The 18215-nt window shown below is 44.2% G+C and overlaps 1 protein-coding gene across 4 annotated transcripts in view; it reads left to right on the top strand.

Moving 5' to 3' along the window:
- Positions 1-18215, top strand: part of LOC311244718 (SAFB-like transcription modulator) — a 118158-nt gene that overhangs the window by 72591 nt on the left and 27352 nt on the right. For all 4 annotated transcript variants that reach the window (XM_084334387.1, XM_084334386.1, XM_084334385.1 and 1 more), the window contains 12 exons: positions 382-531; positions 762-877; positions 961-1124; positions 1226-1338; positions 1450-1509; positions 1729-1871; positions 1989-2169; positions 10190-10314; positions 10501-10674; positions 16620-16922; positions 17265-17403; positions 17635-17789. In XM_084334387.1, the coding sequence (XP_084190513.1) occupies positions 382-531; positions 762-877; positions 961-1124; positions 1226-1338; positions 1450-1509; positions 1729-1871; positions 1989-2169; positions 10190-10314; positions 10501-10674; positions 16620-16922; positions 17265-17403; positions 17635-17789 (1823 nt within the window). The remainder of the gene's footprint in view (positions 1-381; positions 532-761; positions 878-960; positions 1125-1225; positions 1339-1449; positions 1510-1728; positions 1872-1988; positions 2170-10189; positions 10315-10500; positions 10675-16619; positions 16923-17264; positions 17404-17634; positions 17790-18215) is intronic.

The following is an 18215-nucleotide window of genomic DNA, read 5'->3' as shown; positions in this document are numbered from 1 at the left end:
AGATTTAGCATAGAAAACATGAAGAAGAATTGATGAATATTATGTACTTTCAACATTTGAAGCCTGCCAACTTCAGAGTTGTTGAACTTAATCAGAGCAGTACAACTGGACCACATACCACTTTAACCTATAGAGGTCAATGGTTCGAGGATTGCATGCTCTCAAGCACTGGAACACACAAACACCAAGTAGAACGCATACTTTTACTTTTAATACTTAAGTACATTATATATCAAAATACTTTTCTACTTTTACTTAAGTAGGATTGTGACTTTTGAGTACTTTTACCTGGGAATTTCTACTTTTCCTTAAGTAAAGGAACTGTTCTTCCACCACTGGCCACATGTGGTGAGGTCGTTTTCAACTCTTTCCTGCCTCCAGGTCCTCAGTGCCAAGGTGGTCACAAACGCTCGCAGTCCTGGCGCAAAGTGTTACGGCCTGGTGACGATGTCTTCCAGTGCAGAGGTGGCGCGGTGCATCTCCCACCTCGGCCGCACGGAACTCCACGGTCAGCAGATCTATGTCGAAAGGGTGAGCTTGCAACACATATCGCTATGTTTTGGTTGTTGTAACCTTTCCTATTTATGGTTTGTTAGAGTATTACTGGATTTGGGATTTTCTAGAGCTTTGCAGTTTGCATGTCATCTTATCTGGGGAGAAAAGGCGGATGGCTTTTGTTGTTTTGTATATGTTGAATCTTGTATTGCTCCAAAATGGTGATACAAAATGATGTGTGCATGTGTACATGTTTTTATTTTTAGGTTAAAAGTGATCCTTTCAAAAAAGAACCACCAAAGAAGGAGGTGGAAGACAAAGCGAGTAGCAGCAAGTCATCGAGTGATAAACGCAGCACCACGGCAACCAAGACACCTAGCAAGTGGGTGAAGACCAAATTGAAAATGTATCCGTTGTAGATGAACTGAAAGGAAATGTATTCACTTGTTTTTTCTTTTATTCAAGAGTGCAACCATCCTCTAAAAAAGAAGATAAGAAATCAGAGAAGCCGCTGGAGAAAGACAACAAAGATTCTTCTAAAAAACTGGAGTCTAAAAGTGCAAAATCTGAAGCAGCCTCATCCAGCTCGGGCCAAGATTGTTCCAAGAAAGACGACAAAAAGCATGGGCGTAAGTTTTGCCCCTCATTCTATTTGAGTTCCTGGTGTTGTTGGCGTTAATGCTTAGAGAAGCCAAGCATATGACCTTTTTCTTTTTCTTTCACTCTGTAGGGACCAAGAGCCCTGGGAAGATGTTGGTGTTAGACCATGCCAAAAGAAAGCCCAACTTCAACAGAATGGGACTACCTTACAAAAGGGGACCAGATCATTACTATTTTGACAAAGTAATAATGCAGCTGGAGATTTAATGTCTATACGTTTTGTGTATAGATTTAAAAATTTACATTCAAATCTCCTATCTGGTGTTAACATGATTCTCTACTGCTATTTTTCAGCCCCGTTTCCGCAACCAGAACATGCAGCGACCTCCCAGATGTCTGATCCCGCCACAGGAGGTCTGAAACCGTTTTGTTGTTGTTTTAGTAACACTGGATATATTTAATTTTATGTTTTACGGTAATTTAAGATAAGATATTCCTTTGATAGTAGAGGGTAATACTAGAAATACATAAATATAGGCAATAAATAAGTAAAAATATGAGATGTTTGAGAAGGTTATATATTTAGGTTTTCTATTGCATTTCATCTAAACAAGTGTTTTATGTTTTCACCAGTTGGAGATGATGAAGGACAGAGGACGACCTCTCCCAAACAAAGGAGGCAACAAAGACATCCTGCCATTCGAGAAGATGAAGGAGCGTGAGCGTGAGCGCCGCGAGCGCCTGGAGCGCGCCCGCAGAGCCGAGGAGCTGCGTAGGTAACCGACACGCTGTCCACGCACTCAGTGAAAACCCGTCAGGTGACCGCATTACATTACACAACACATTAAGGACCGTGAATATGACCATTGTCCGCTGTGTCCTTTTCTTTGTAGGCGGCATGAGGTCACAGATATGGCCCAGCGCGACTTGAACCATAGCAATCAGTTGCGGGAGAACGTGGAGCGGGAGAACCTGCTCCGGGTACGCGAGAAGCTAGAGATGGAGAGACAAAAACTGGAAAGGGAGCGGATGCAGAGGGAAAGGCTGGAAAGAGAGAGGATCGGTATCGAGCAGGTACGTCTATCGCCAGGCGCCAACGCAACCAAAGGCTGAATATTTTTCATTGCATCTTTGACGGTGAATAACACCATGCTAAAAATGACCAGACATGAAAAACTGCCACCGAGCTCGTTCAGTACCTTCTTGAGATCACGCGTACAAAAAATCTTAAGGAAATTAATAAAGGGAAGATGATTAAACAGAAGGTTTTGTAGATTATACAGTATTGAATTCTCCCATCCAGACCAATGCAATTTGAAATATTATTATAGAATATAGAATAGCAGGCTTATAAATGACCTTATTATAGCCAATTCGCACATTTATGGATTGTGCCAAATCTTATCTTTCAAATGACCGAGTTCAGTTTGGATTTAGTATCACCAGGCGTGCATAAGGATCAGAGAATGAAATATACTGTATGTACAGTAGGTTTTTTAATGTTGCAAGAGCTCCGCCATTTTGATTGTTGCTCCTCTTACCTTGCAAGGGCCCACATGTGGTCCCTCTTTAGGACGATTTGCCCACCGGCACTTTGGCGACCACTAGTGACGGTGGTTAACTTTGACCAGAAGAAATCTTATTTTTCTACGCTTCATCGTTCAATGGTAACTTATTATTATTATTGCTTAAGCTTTAGCAGTCTGCTTAGAGATAGAGGCTAGAGTACTATTGAAATGCATGCACGTTAGTGTGGCGCTAAGACCTCTGTGTTCTCCTCACATGACACACAATAGCCAATCAATCATTAGGAAACAGAATTTGTCGCTTGTGACGTGGGAAGCGTGCAGAAGTGCAATACATTAAGAAGAACGTAAATGTATTTGCTGATATATTTAAATTGTTACATAATGTTTGATGTTTGATACACACCAAAGTAGGTAGGGCCATGGCCATACTCCCCTTCATTGTTGGCAAATGCGTTTCATGGACATTCTATTGTGTACTGTAAATAGTAAAAAAAAAAAATATTAAAAAAGATTGGATATGCCATATCGTATATGGTAGGCTAATGCACAGTGTACATAATATAGGTCTTAACCCTTGTGTACCCCTGGTCATGTTTTCTACTTTTTTGAGATATTTTGAGTGTGTGTGTGTGAGCACAGCGGTGTCTGTGTTTATTATTATTTCATGAAATTGGGTAAATATCTTAATTTTACATATATGTTCATGAAAAGCTTATAATATGAAACACTCTAAAACAATAGTTACAGTATTTACTGCCTTCTTTACCCCTGGTCCCTTTTTCTACTCCCATCCGCTTCAATGTTAAAACGGCATTTTTAACCATTTTTAAATCTGCTCTCATTCGTTAAATTCTCGATATAAATATAAAATGCAGTGTTGTACAACACAGTCAGTGATCAAGCTTTCGACCAATCCATCAATCAAAGACCCATGATGCCGATTTCGAACACAAGGTGGCGTAATAACACTGCAGACCACTGGCTACTAACCATGCAAGAGGCCGGGGGAATGTGGCTGCTGGCTGCTGCTGCAGCCACAGTCTACTGCTCCGGTGTGTGGGTGTGTGTGTGTGTGCAGATGAAAGAGCAGCACGTTCCCCTGAAGTGGGCCAAAACAATATTGGGGGGGGGGGGGGGGGGTTGTGTGTGTGAGATACAGGTCATGCACAGAAGCTTCAATCATGTATGGCAAAGTGGGCCAAAACAATATTCGCGGGAGGCAGTGGTTGTTTACGCAGGTGCGACTGATGAAAGCAATTGTTCGGTGAGGTGGCCCGTTGTTTACAGCTGCCGGAGGGGAGGTGGCCCGTTGTTTACAGCTGCCGGAGGGGAGGTGGCCCGTTGTTTACAGCTGCCGGAGGGGAGGTGGCCCGTTGTTTACAGCTGCCGGAGGGGAGGTGGCCCGTTGTTTACAGCTGCCGGAGGGGAGGTGGCCCGTTGTTTACAGCTGCCGGAGGGGAGGTGGCCCGTTGTTTACAGCTGCCGGAGGGGAGGTGGCCCGTTGTTTACAGCTGCCGGAGGGGAGGTGGCCCGTGGTTTACAGCTGCCGGAGGGGAGGTGGCCCGTTGTGTACAGCTGCCGGAGGGGGACGCGTCGCTGGCCGATGAAGTTCTTCTCGAACATGCTGGACATGTCCCTCTACAACGCATTGGTGCTGTGGGCTTGGCTGGCAATATAACCAGGCTGGAACGTCGGGAGGAAGTACAGACGGAGGCTATTTATCGACGAGATGGCAACCAAGCTTCTCATGCCGCAGGTGGCAATCCGAGAGAGGTTGCCCCGCGGGCACCGGCAGCAGCAGCAGCGGCGAGACCACCACCACCGTGCCGTGCGCTTAGCCGGTGGTGGTATCGCTGCTGCTGCGCCGGGCGCTGTGGGAAAATAACCCGAATGGAGAGGCAATGTCATATGTGCACAAAGTCAGTGTGCAAACACCACAGTGATTGTGTTTGTAACACATGTAAAATAAAATGAATTATAAAGAAATCTATGTCTTTTTTCTTCAGTATGTTCATAAACGTGCGTTTCGCCATGTCCAGACCAATATGCGTAAATTCTTTTTTCTAATGAGCACATAATGTGAGTATAATGTGCAGCTGGTTGAAACGCTGGGATATTATGTATAAAATGTAGAAATTAATATTTGTATGCACCACGGTCGAATATACTTTGCTCACAGAGCGAGCCCACTTGTGTGAGTTGTATCACCAGCCAGCTAGATCACTGTGATTGGTCACGCCCCTCTGCTCCCGGCTGCTCACTGGTGAGACGAGAGAGGGCTCGCTCTGCCATGGGAGGGGCTCTGTGTTGAGAAATATACCGGCAACTAAGTCTACTGTACCCCCGCTAGAAATATGAGTTATAACCGGTCCTCTCTAACGTTAGACTCTCGGCTATTTCTGACCGCTATTTCTGACCGAAATAGTCTACCTTTCTTTTTTTATAATGGCAGATTCTTATTCACAGGTATTTTGTCCCGTTTTGATATGCTGTAAAGTATTGGAAAAAAATAATAGATATATGGTGAATATGGCGGTTTATCAGTTTTTTTTCAATAAAAAAGGCCCTAATTAAAAATGAAATCCCCTTAGCCTATAAATAGGGCGGTTTGTAGCCTAATATGAAAACAATAAATCAATGGCATAAATGTTCTCAACGGAGAATGAAAATAAGGGGAATAAACTAGGCTACAACTGGAAATCATTTAGGCTATAAGGACAGCTTAACTTGGGGCGGGCCCGTCGGCCGCCGCCTGATTAAAAGGCTGAATAACTTCAACAAAAAATGTAAGCCTACAACCAGGTGCATGGTTTGTAGCCGAATATGAAAAGGCAAATCAATTTCACATTTGGCGCATCTATCTCGAGGACCTCAATCTAGGTTCTTTGCTAAAAAGACAAGCCTATTTACTTTGTCTGGCTTTATTTGTGCGCATTGTGGTGTCACCATGTTCCCTGCGGTGCTGAAAATACGCTCGGACGCTGCACTTGACGCACATTATGTAGAGGTATTTGCCGGCCACCTTGGAAAGCAACGGTAAGCGTGTCTCATTTAATTTCCACCACTGAAGCGGGTTTTCCCCCATTATGGATTGCGTCCTCCTGTGACAACCAGCTCTGCGTGTGCTCGATCCACTACAGTGAGGACTGGTCTCGCTGCAACCGCTCTCCTTGCCAGCAGACTGGCCAACGTTGTTTTCTTCTTCTTGGCCGGCTGCTCTTCTCTCGCATCTTGTTGCGTGCACGTGCTCTCTCCTTCCTTCACTCTGTGCACGTGCTCTCCTTCCTTCACATCTTGTTGCGTGCACGTGCTCTCTCATCTTGTTGCGTGCACGTGCTCTCTCCTTCCTTCACATCTTGTTGCGTGCACGTGCTCTCTCCTTCCTTCACTCTGATTTGAACTTGACTCGTCTGCCTTCCCAACAGTATCATCTTGTTGCGTGCACGTGCTCTCTCCTTCCTTCACTCTGATTTGAACTTGACTCGTCTGCCTTCCCAACAGTATCATCTTGTTGCGTGCACGTGCTCTCTCCTTCCTTCACTCTGATTTGAACTTGACTCGTCTGCCTTCCCAGCAGTATCATCTTGTTGCGTGCACGTGTTCTCTCCTTCCTTCACTCTGATTTGAACTTGACTCGTCTGCCTTCCCAGCAGTATCATCTCTGTCTCAATCTCCCTTTTTGTCTCATCCACATTGCTGTAATATTCACGGTAGCGGGAGTCTACAAAGGTGCAGTTTCGCAGCAGTTTTTTCACAGTCATTGGCATATTTGGCATCCAGCTTTGCCAACATCCCCGACTTCAGCTGAGCGGTTAACTGCATATCACTTTCCGATGGAGCCAGAATGTCCTCCTTTAAGAGTTGGAGAATGGGGAGGATGGATGAGCTGGTCACATAAGCATCACCCAACAGTGCATCTGTGAATTTACTTACTGGTTCCAGTCCCTCGTTGGCCGCTTTAAGGACATCAATGTCTTGCCATGTCAGGTGGATTGATGCCCGTCTGTCATCTGCCAGCACCTGTCGAATGGCTCGAGCTTGCTCAATGATCCGACTGATCATTTGTTGCTTCGAACCCCAGCGAGTAGGGCAGTCCTGCACATGGAAATATAGTATTAATAATGGCCTAAAATAATTATAATAGCCTAATAATATAGGCTAATAATAGAAGCATGCATAGTTACAGCAAGCAAGCATGTAAACTATAAATTATAATTATTAATAATTAGAGGTGTATCCTTATTAACCTAAGCAAAGGACAGGATAGCCTATAATTTGGATAGAATAATGATTTGCCAAGCTTACTGTTATGAGACTATGCTCAGGTAGTCCCAACTCTTGCTGCTTTTTTTTTTAGTTCCCTCTTTCGTGGCCAGCTGTGGGAGAAGACGGCTATGATGGTTCGGCATACTCCAAATGCTTCTCAGTCTTATGCTTCTTGTCTGCCAGTGCATTTGTTAAAGCCAGGTTAAGGTTGTGCCCAAAACAATTGAGCCATGGCCACTTAAGGTTTTTCGTTATTGCAGCTGTGATATTTGCTGCGTTATTGGTGGTTATTGCAGACAGTTTATTGTGAAGGGCTACATCTGTTCCTCCCTCCCCATCAACCTGCACCCCCTGCAATTTGCATACCGCCCCAACAGGTCCACGGAGGACGCCATAGCCCATGTGCTGCACACAGCAGCATCACACCTGGACAAGAGGCAGGGGAACTATGTGAGAATGCTGTTCATCGACTACAGCTCAGCATTCAATACCATAGTCCCCTCCAAACTCATAGCCAAGCTCAGGGACCTGGGCTTGAACTATGACCTCTGCCAGTGGGTCCTGGACTTCCTGACGGGCAGACCCCAGGTGGTAAGAGCAGGCAACTGCACCTCCTCATCCATCACGCTCAACATAGGGGCCCCCCAGGGCTGTGTTCTGAGCCCCCTCCTCTACTCCCTGTACACACATGACTGCGTGGCACAGCGGAACAACAACACAATCATCAAATTTGCTGATGACACAGTAGTGGTGGGCCTGATCTCTGCCAACGACGAGAGGGCCTACCTGGAAGAGGTAGAGAATCTGTCAGTGGTGTCAGGAGAACTGCCTCTCCCTGAACGTCAGCAAAACAAGAGATGATTGTGGACTTCAGGAGGTCGGGGGTCAAGGACTACAGCCCCCTCAGCATCGACGGGGCACCGGTTGAGAGTGAACAGTTTCAAGTACCTCGGAGCCCACATATCCGAGGACTTGACATGGACCACACACATTGACAGTGTTGTGAAGAAGGCACGACAACGCCTCTACTTCCTCAGGCGCCTAAGGAAGTTCCAAGTCAGTCAGAAGATCCTTAGGAACTTCTACTCATGTACAATAGAGAGCATCCTGACTGGCAACATCACCTCCTGGTTTGGGAATAGCACTGCACAAGACCGTAGCAGACTACAAAGAGTGACACGTTCAGCCGAACGCACAATTGGAGGGGGGCTTCCCACCCTCCAGAACATCTACAACAAGCGGTGCAGGGGGAAGGCTAAGAGAATTTTTTTTTTTTTTGATCCACTTTTTCTCCCATTTTTCCATATTTTCTCCCATCCCAATTTCGTATCATCCAATTCAACCCTCCCCTGTCACGAACGCTGTTTCTTGCCTCCCACAAGCCGGCTGCAATGTGGACTAAGTCATACATAGCACAAGTCCCCTCCGGTACTTGAGGTAACAGCAGTCGCATCTTTTCACCTGCGCAGCTCGATCTCTCAGTGTCGAGGAGTAACGCGTGGGAGGCTCACGCTGCCCCCGACACTTCCTGATTCTACTGCGCAGGCGGACCAACCGACTTGTAGGAGTCGCTTGTTCACAACGTTCGATCCCCACCCTTCAGTTTTCCCTCCCCGTAATACGGCCAATGTGTATTACTGCGGACGACCAGCCAAACTGAAAAACAATGGAGAGCTGGATTCGAACACGCGAATCCTAGCGTCTCCACACTGGTGGCGAGTGCCTTGCCCACTACACCACCTAGCCGCCCGGCTAAGAGAATTATTAAGGACTCGAGCCACCCGAACAACTGCCTCTTTGAACTGCTGCGGTCAGGCAAGCGATACCGGAGTCTTAAGGCGAGCACAGAAAGACTCAGAAGAAGCTTCTATCCCCAGGCCATCAGGCTGCTAAACGAACAATAAACACTATGCAACAACCATCAAATGCACACAGCACACACACCCACACACTCACTTAAACCACACAAACACACTTTATATTTATTGATAAAGGATTTGCACTACAAGTCGTACACCCACTGTAAATTGTACCTAAATTGCACCTCATCCCATTTCTGCCTTGCACTATATAGTATTGTATTAGTACACTGCACAGTATTGTATATTATATGGTAACTCAGTTACGTCTATTCTGCATCAAACATTGTACATATGTCTATACTGAACACTGTGACCTAATTTTTTTACTTCTAATTTACATGCTATACTATGTTATTTTATTTCATACTTATCTTGTCTTGCACAGTCTCTGGAGCGTAACAGTAAGAAGCATTTTGTATAAAAGTATTCTGTACTTCTGTATGACAACTATTAAAGAAACTTGAACTTGAAACTCGTCATCTAAACCCCAATCTGTGAGTGCATCGCGGAGGGCTGTATGGTTTTCTGGGAAATAGGTGGTTTGAAGGCATTTTGATCCCAGTTCCCAGTCAGATGTGATGAAGTGCACTGTCAAAGACATGTAGGGGACCATGTTTTGGGATGACCACATATTGCATAGTTGCATAGTTGCCTGCCTCCATCACAAGCGATTTAACTTCTTCCCAAACTTTATTGTACAGGTTGGGTATGGCTTTTTGAGAGAAATATTTTCTTATATTGAGGATCCAACATTTGACCATATCACGGAGAGCACTTTTCGCTACGGTATGAAAGGATACCATATATTTTGCTATGTATCTTGTTACTGCCTCTGTGCACGTTTTCCATTTTTGGCTATCTTTTTTGTACTTTGTTGATTTAGCAAAAGCACCCGATATGGTTGGTTGACTCGTTGTGGACTTGGCTGCGGTAACGTTGCTCTTTGACGATGGCTTCAGTTTTCCAGCAGTTATTGGGTGACGCACTTTGTGGTGTGAATGGAGGTTTGACGTGTTACACTCTTTTGCTGCAACTTTCTTATGGCAAATAGTGCACACAACTTTGTCGGGTTGGCTGGCTCACCTTTTTCATTGAGAGTAAACCCAAAACAGTCCCAAACAGGTGCAGAGGCATTTTTCTTTTTTACTAGTTCTCAGAGTTCGGGGCCGGCAAATGCTCTGCGTGCTGAGCTCTGAGAGAGGGAAAGACGGACTGCCCTCTGTTGGCACGTGCTGTGCACTACAACCAATGCCGTCCCTGTCAAAACTCTGTCAGTGTAATAGAAAGAAATGCTGCTGTGATTTTGACTTTCTAAATACCCTGGAATACCGTCATACCGCCCAAGCCTATAACAGACTTAACGTTCTTGACATGCATGACTTTGTGATTGATTTTAAGTCGGAGCTTCATGTTAAGTTTTCCCTTTTGGATTTCAAGGAGCTGCGCAAAGAGGCAGAGCGACTGGCCCACGAACGGGACATGCTGCGGAGGCAGCAGGAGCAGCTCCGTCTTGAGCAGGAGAAGAGAAACAACCTGAAGAGAGGCCGTGATGTGGACCACAGGTACACACTGCTCCTGTCAGCCAGCTAGCCCTTATACAGTCTGGAGGATTCTGTCATCATAGTGGTGGAAATAAATTGTTTGCCCTCTTGACACGGAGGGACACCCGTTCTCAGTTGTAATCCTACTGATGTGTTCGTCCAAAGATATATTAATTGTCTGATTTTTGTTTTTATCAAATGTTTCAGCCGAAGGGATGATCCCTACTGGAACGGCAACAAGAAGATCCAGTCTGAGCCTGATGTCCGTCTCAACCAGGGTTCCGATTACAGTCGCCAGCAGAATCGCTTCTCAAACTTCAGCCCGCAAGAGAGGGGCCGCTTCTCCGCCGCCGCTGCCGAGCAGCCCAACAGTTACGACAGGTAGCCACGCCCCTGCTTTGATCCTAACAGTGTTGTCACCTGCTGCACCACTGAACAGGTTTAAACACATTCCTGCCTCAACAACTTTTGAGCAGTTGCCAGTCAAAACCATTGTAATGTACATCAGCAAATGTGCATGATTCTCTGCTTAACCTCTTCCACCCGTGGAATATTTTCTGAAAATCCGCCTAAAATATATACCTAGGTAAATGGAATATTGCTCCACTTCTACAAGGTCCATTTGCATATTCTTGGTATCTAGGGACATCTATGGACCTCAGGGAATGTATTCACAGTGTCAGAAATATTGTCTATTACTAGGCTTGCTTAAATTGTGATGAAACAAAGGAGAATATGAATTATGATTTTTCTTTGCATCTTTGACGGTGAATAACACCATGCTAATAATGACCAGACATTAAAAACGGCCACTGATCTCGTTCAGTACCTTCTTGAGATCGTGTGTACAAACAATCGAAGGAAATTAATAAAGGGAAGATGATTAAACAGAAGGTTCTCTAGATACAGTACTGAATTCTCCCATCCGGACCAATGCCATTTGAAATATTATTATAGAATAGGAGCCTTATAAATTACCTTATTATAGCCAATTCGCATATATATATATATATATATTATCTTTCAAATGCCTGAGTTCAATTTGGATTTAGTATCACCAGGCGTGCATAATAACGGATAATAAAATCTACTGTAATCTACTGTACTTTTTTATTTTCCCCACAGTGCAACCTTTTTGAAACTAATTTCAGATCTAATTGTTCCTACATGTTAACAATAGGGAAGAGAAACTAACTGCCTTTCAATATTTGTCAAAGACTTTACCTTTTGTGGCTTATTATCCCGAATAATAAGTTATTGAAATAATTCATACAGAACTCTGAACCTTGAACCCCATATAACCTTACAGGAAGTGTAGTTTCCCAAAATTCCAAAGCATAACCAGACCTGTGGAAGTCTGCTACAAAATGGCTGCAAAAATACTACAGTTCCCATGGTTCAAAATATCCAAAATGGTCGCCCTCGCGAAATAGACTTGACCAAATCGAAAAGTCAAATCTATCTAATGACACTTTTAACCTATTGCTAAACTAACGTATTGATGATAATATACATTCTACATGCTGTTGTGACATGTTTATGATGTTAACACTTTGAGTTCCAGCAGGGGGCGCACGATTTAGCGCTTGAGTGCCGGCACTGTAGTCAATGGGATGGCGAGCACATTAGCAAACGCATAAACTATATCTTAAATTATGGCTATGTGTCTAATACAGCCGTCGCTTATCAATGACTTGTTTGCAGTCAACATTGTCGAAACGGATTGTTTTTTAATCGGTACATTTCCGTTTTATACCATTTTGAAAAACGTTCGTTTTTGGAAACTTCCAGAAAAAAAGGTGATTCTGCAGGAATCACGCGTTAGTGGAATACACAAAACACGTAATTTTTCTGCCTATTTATGAATCGTTTTCAGATAAATGCTAGATTATCGATAGTATATGTGTACTTATGCACGCTAGAGAAGCGGGCTGACAAATCGATAATCTTATTTCCTGATCAACACACACACACGCGCACACACACACATATGGGACACGCTGAGATATAGGTGAAAAAAACTCTGATTATCCCAAGACTGGTAAAATAGATTCCTTACCTCAGATCAGATGTTCTCCAAAAAGATTATTCCAATTCCTGATCATCATTCCAAATATCGATCACGTTTATTGATTCAACGCTGGGTACTGGAAACACATATTCCACGCTGTTCTGCGGCTCGGCAATGAATGGGCTCGTCTCCGGTTACATGCCTGACAAGTAAAATGTGGATTCCGGACTCTTTTTTTCCCATCCATTTCATTCAGTCCAATCCAATGGGTGCAATACCATCCGGAGAGACGATAGGGGGCGGTATTTTCCCTGTTCGTGCTCAGATAGATCCCCAATGGTAACGTGAGCGTGAGGCTAGATTGATGAAAAATGAATGGAAATCGCTAATAAAAAAATAGCGATTAAATAACGAGATTTCTCGTCGTTGGCACTCAACGCATGGCATGAAATAACGCAATTTCTCGTGGCTGGCACTCAATGTGTTAATACTTGAATACGTTTGAAATAAAAATCGCTACTTTTATACAACAGTCTGAAAAATATTGATTTATGACCAGATGTCATTTCGGGACCGGTACCGGTCCCGTCGGGTGGAAGAGGTTAATAACATTCATGACAATTAGGGATGGGTACCGAACCCGGTACTTTTAACCTCTTCCACCCGTGTACCGGACCGCAAATGACATCACGTCATAAATTATGCTGTCATCTTGGCCAGGTCTCCCTTGCAAAAGAGATCTTGTATCTCAATGGGACTTCCTGGTTACCGGTAAATAAAGGTAAAAAAAATAATAATTTAAATAGTGTATATTTTCAGATTAAAGTGTTATTAGTGAGTTTTTTAGTTTTTGAAATGTGTTTTGATCGCGGCGGCCGTCGTTGAATGATGACGATTGTAGTCATTTTGAGAAGAGGACATCCAGAGCTCTCAATGAGCGTTGGAATTTCTAAAAACTACACTTCCCAACGGATTCTAGCTGCCTTCAAGCTAATTACTTGTGTATGAATCTTTTTTATTTATCTTTTTTTTTTATCCACTTTTTCTCACATTTTCTATATTTTCTCCCATCCCAATTTCGTATCATCCAATTCAACCCTCCCCTGTCAAGAACGCTGTTTCTTGCCTCCCACAAGCCGGCTGCAATGTGGACTAAGTCATACATAGCACAAGTCCCCTCCGGTACTTGAGGTAACAGCAGTCTCATCTTTTCACCTGCGCAGCTCGATCTCTCAGTGGCGAGGAGTAACGCGTGGGAGGCTCACGCTGCCCCCGACACTTCCTGATTCTACTGCGCAGGCGCACCAACCGACCTGTAGGAGTCGCTGTCCACAACGCCCGATCCCCACCCATCAGTTTCCCACCCCCTAATACGGCCAATGTGTATTAGTATGAACGACCAGCTAAACTGAAAGCAATGTGGAGCGCTGGGCTCGAACAGGCGAGCCCAGCGTCTCCGCATTCGTGGCGAGCGCCTTGCCCACTACGCCACGTAGCCGCCTCTTTTTTATTTATCTTATTACTCAGGATTATATACCACAAAACTGAACGTTATTGGCATATATTGGAGTGCAGTTAGTTTGTCTCCCCTATTGTGAACATTTAGCAACCATCCGATTTTAAATCGGTTTCAAAATGACGGAGCTGTCGCAAGAATAAAAAAACTACTGTACATACAGTAGATTTCATTCTCTGTTCTTCATGCACGCCTGGTGATACTAAATCCAAATTGAACTCTGCCATTCGAAAGAGTATCCATAGCTGTGCAAGTTGGCTATAATAAGGTAATTTATAGGCCTCATATTCTATATTCTATAATAATATTTCAAGTTGCATGGGTCCGGATGGCAGAATTCAGTACTGTATCTACAAAACCTTCGGTCTAATCATCTTCCCTTTATTCATTTCCTTAGATAGATGTTTTGTACATGTGATCTCAAGAAGTTACTGAACGAGCTCAGTGGCAGTTTTTTATGTCTGGTCATTTTTAGCATGGTGTTATTCACTGTCAAAGATGCAAAGAAAAATCATAATTCATATTCTCCTTTGTTTCATCACAATCTAAGCAAGCCTAGTTATAGACACAATATTTCTGACACTGGGAATACATTCACTGAGGGCCATAGATGTCCCTAGATACGAGGAACATGCAACCTTGTAGAATTTGAGCAATCTTCCATTTACTTAGGTATGTATTTTAGGCGGATTTTCAGAAAATAGGGCTCCGGGCTTAAGAGGTTAAGGGTATCGACTAGGGATGCCCCGATCGATCGGCCACCGATCGTTATCGGCCGATAATCAGTATAAATATGCGATTGTTGAATTCCGATAATGAGTCATATTCGCCGATTGCGGAAACCGATCAAGCGGAGATCTCACTCGCTGTCTGTCTCAGACACACAGGACCTGCAAACTGCCGCTGCTCCCTTGCCCCGCCCGCACCCGTGTACAGTTTGTAAACACAGGACTGAGAGGCGGCTCCTCTGCTCGAGTCTATAGTGCATTCGACCTGAGCTAACGTTAGCTACCTAGCTATCGTTACTGTTTAAACAAAATTACCCAGTCAACTATTCACTTTTAGTAGGCATTGTCTAACGGTATTTAGCCGGCTAGCTACTGATGGCTCCTGATATCAACAAATGCTCCAGCAAGTCTAGTAGTCCATGTTGATACCTCCGTTAGCTTGCGTTAGCTGACGTTAGTTCACTGTTCAAAACGAAATGTCCCATTGAACTAAAAAGTTCTGTCTTAACGCCATCTAGCCGGCTAGCAGTAGCTACAGATAGCTCCTGATATCAATGTCTTATAACATTGATTCAATGCGTATTCGAGCTGAGGGCTTGCTGAATGTGATATGGCCAAAGCACAGTAACGTTATACCCTTTTTGGAGCTGGAGGCTACTAGAGTACACACAGACAGTGGAGCTGTTTGCAGATAGCGAGCATTTTGACTTGTTGCGTGGTGGCGATGTCTCGCAGATAATACAAGTACAAGTCTAATTATATAATATATATATATTTTATAAAAAAATAAATAAATTTTTTTTTATATAAAATAATTTTTAATTTTTTTTAATCAAAAACGATCGGTATCGGATCGATATCGGCCGATATGGCTCACAACGATCGGTGATCGGTATCGGTGGCAAAAAACGTGATCGGGGCATCCCTAGTATCGACCGAATTATGTCGGTACTACAGAGTATCGTTTTACGTTAGATCAATCTGTGCCACATTTCGATACCTAAGACCCGCCCAGTTAGAAAATAATCCGAATTCCAATGACGTTCAATTGTCATAATAGATACAGACCAGCGCGGACCTTCAATGACACGCAATTGTCATTTCATAATACCGGTAGACACAGACCTGCGTGGACCTTAAATGACACGCAATTGTCATTTCATAATCAAGTCGAGTCAAGTCAAGAGTTTTATTTGTCGAGGCATACAAGTATACAATGAAATGCGGGTGGTCTTGCCCGCAACGATGTGCAATACAGTAGTACAACATATAATAGAATCCAATAGACAACATTGTGCAATAAACAGGTAACATAGTGGGACATCACGGTATTTGTACATAGTTATTTACAGAGCATGAAGGACATGCTAGGTCCCTTGGTAGTGCAATACACTGTTACTATACTATTTTTAAAGTGACCTTTCTTTGTGGCCATAAGTGTGGGCGTGTGCAGCATGAGTGAGTGAGTGAGACCAGCATGAGCAATGTCCAATGTGTCTAACATGCTTTGCTTCCTTGCCATGTCCACATTAGTCGTTAAGCTAACTAGTGCTATGTAGTGTAGTGTGCGCACGTCCCATCTCTTGTCTTTGGAAAGACCAGATGAGGTCAGAGGAGTTTGATAGTATTTACTGAGGATGGCCAGATAATGTTGATATTTAAACTTAAACAATTATAATACATAATAAATTATACATTATACAAAAAATTGTTGTAGGAACGGTTTGGGAGAGGGAGGTAGGGAGGGGTTTTAGTTTGTGTGGTGTGATAACAATGTTTAAATTGAGATGTTTAGAATTTTTAGTTTAGTTTTACAACGGAACAAGTACCGGGAAAAGGTGGTACCGGTATCGATTCCCAGGTACTGGTTCAAATGTGAACGGTACCCAACCCTAGTGACAATGGCATAGAGTTGGAGCCTCACCAGACCTCAGCCTGAGCTTGCACTGGTCAGCAGTGAATTTCTAGGGAAAGAGTACACAGTTATTTCTCTGAAGGCTATTTATGTGGGATGTTGATTGAGGGATATTAGTTTTCTAACAGCTGCCCCCCACCCCAATCCTATCTGTAGACGCAACCGGTTTGACACCGAGCCAGAAGCGAAGAAGAGTCGTCCCGCTCCTCAAAGAGAGAGCTCCGGGTTCGATCGCTACCCCAAAAACTTTGACACAGTCCGCAGAACCTCCCCACCGTCTCCCCCCCGAGACACGGACACCCGCAGGGACAGGGATGAGAGCAGACCCGTTCCCATGTCGGACCGGCCCGTGGGAGCCAGAGCAGCCATGCCCGGCATGTCGCACATGCCTCCCGGAGACACTGGTCACGGAGGGTGGAAGACCAAAGGCAGCATAAATGACAACAAGGGGGACATACGGTAAGAATGCTTTAGCTATTGGCTTAACTCACATCACTGTCACCTTGAATCAAGAACCAGGCTGGAGTGGAAAAACCACGACATGCTCTCAAGAACTGTGTTATGAAAACCTCATTCAAAAATAGTATCAAAACGATATAGAATGGAATTATTCTAGTTACAACCCACTATCACTATCAATAAATTGGTGAGCCTATGTGGTTTACAGCCTGTTTTTTTTTTTGTTTGTTATAATTTACCTCCCAGAATATTAAATTCCAGAAATGGTCTCTTCCTTTTCTAAGCGACGGCAAGTGTTTGCTGTTTGTAACGTGTTACATGTGGTAATGTTGTGTTGAGCAGCGGAGCTGTGCGCATGCGTCCAGAGCGGTCCGGCAGAGAGGGTCCAGGCCCTTCCCTTAGAGGAGGCTCCTCAGCCAGCCGAGGAAGGACTAGCTTTAGTGGTCGAGATGGAGGCAGACCCATGGTGATGGGGAACCAGGTCAGCATACTTCAACTACAACCCTGAAAGTATTGTGTATATTTATAGCTAAAGACAGTAGAGCTTGAGACTGTCCAAAACAAATAAAATATGGACTTAATATGGTTCTTACTCTGAAGGAGTGCACAGTTCCTATGCATCCATCATGATCCCATTCATACATGGCAGCTGCTTCTAAAAGAGCCTCCCGGGGTTCTAGTTTGTGATCTTCTGCCCATCTCTGTCCCACAGTTTGGCTCTGGCCGTCAGGTGGTGGTGGAGCGCAACGGTAGGGACCAAGGTCAGAGGAAGGAGTGGCACGGTGGGGCAGGCTCCCAGGGTGGGGGTTTCCCTGACAACCGCAGGATGGCAGACAGCCGGGGCAGCATGATGGCTCCACACTCAAGGTATTGCCATTATGATAAACTAAAAGCCCTTAAGGTATTAGCATTTTGAAATATGATAAATGAAAAGCCCTTAAGGTATTACCATTATAAAATACAATAAACTAAAATCCCTTAAGGTATTACATCATGAAATACGATAAACTAAAAGTCCTTAAGATACTATCATGAAATATCATAAATTAAAAGCCCTTAAGGCAGTGTTTCCCGTTAATTACCTAGACTGTGGCGGCCTGCACGCGTGTATCCTTTCCGCAACGGACTTCGGTTTCCGGGTTCCTCTGATTGGCCGCGACCACCACGTGACCCGCGCTAGCGCTGCCGCTCGCCTGTGTGTAGCGGCAGAGGTCCGTCCCGCGTCTGCCTTCCTCAATTTATACGCATGGAAGTATTGACTGAATGAATGAATGAATGAAAACTTTATTTAAC

This window comes from Notolepis coatsorum, assembly GCF_963971535.1.
Source record: "Notolepis coatsorum genome assembly, chromosome: 1".
NCBI lineage: Eukaryota > Metazoa > Chordata > Actinopteri > Aulopiformes > Paralepididae > Notolepis > Notolepis coatsorum.
The sequence above is the reverse complement of the archived record's forward strand: the minus strand, read 5'-3'. Positions and strand labels throughout refer to the sequence as shown.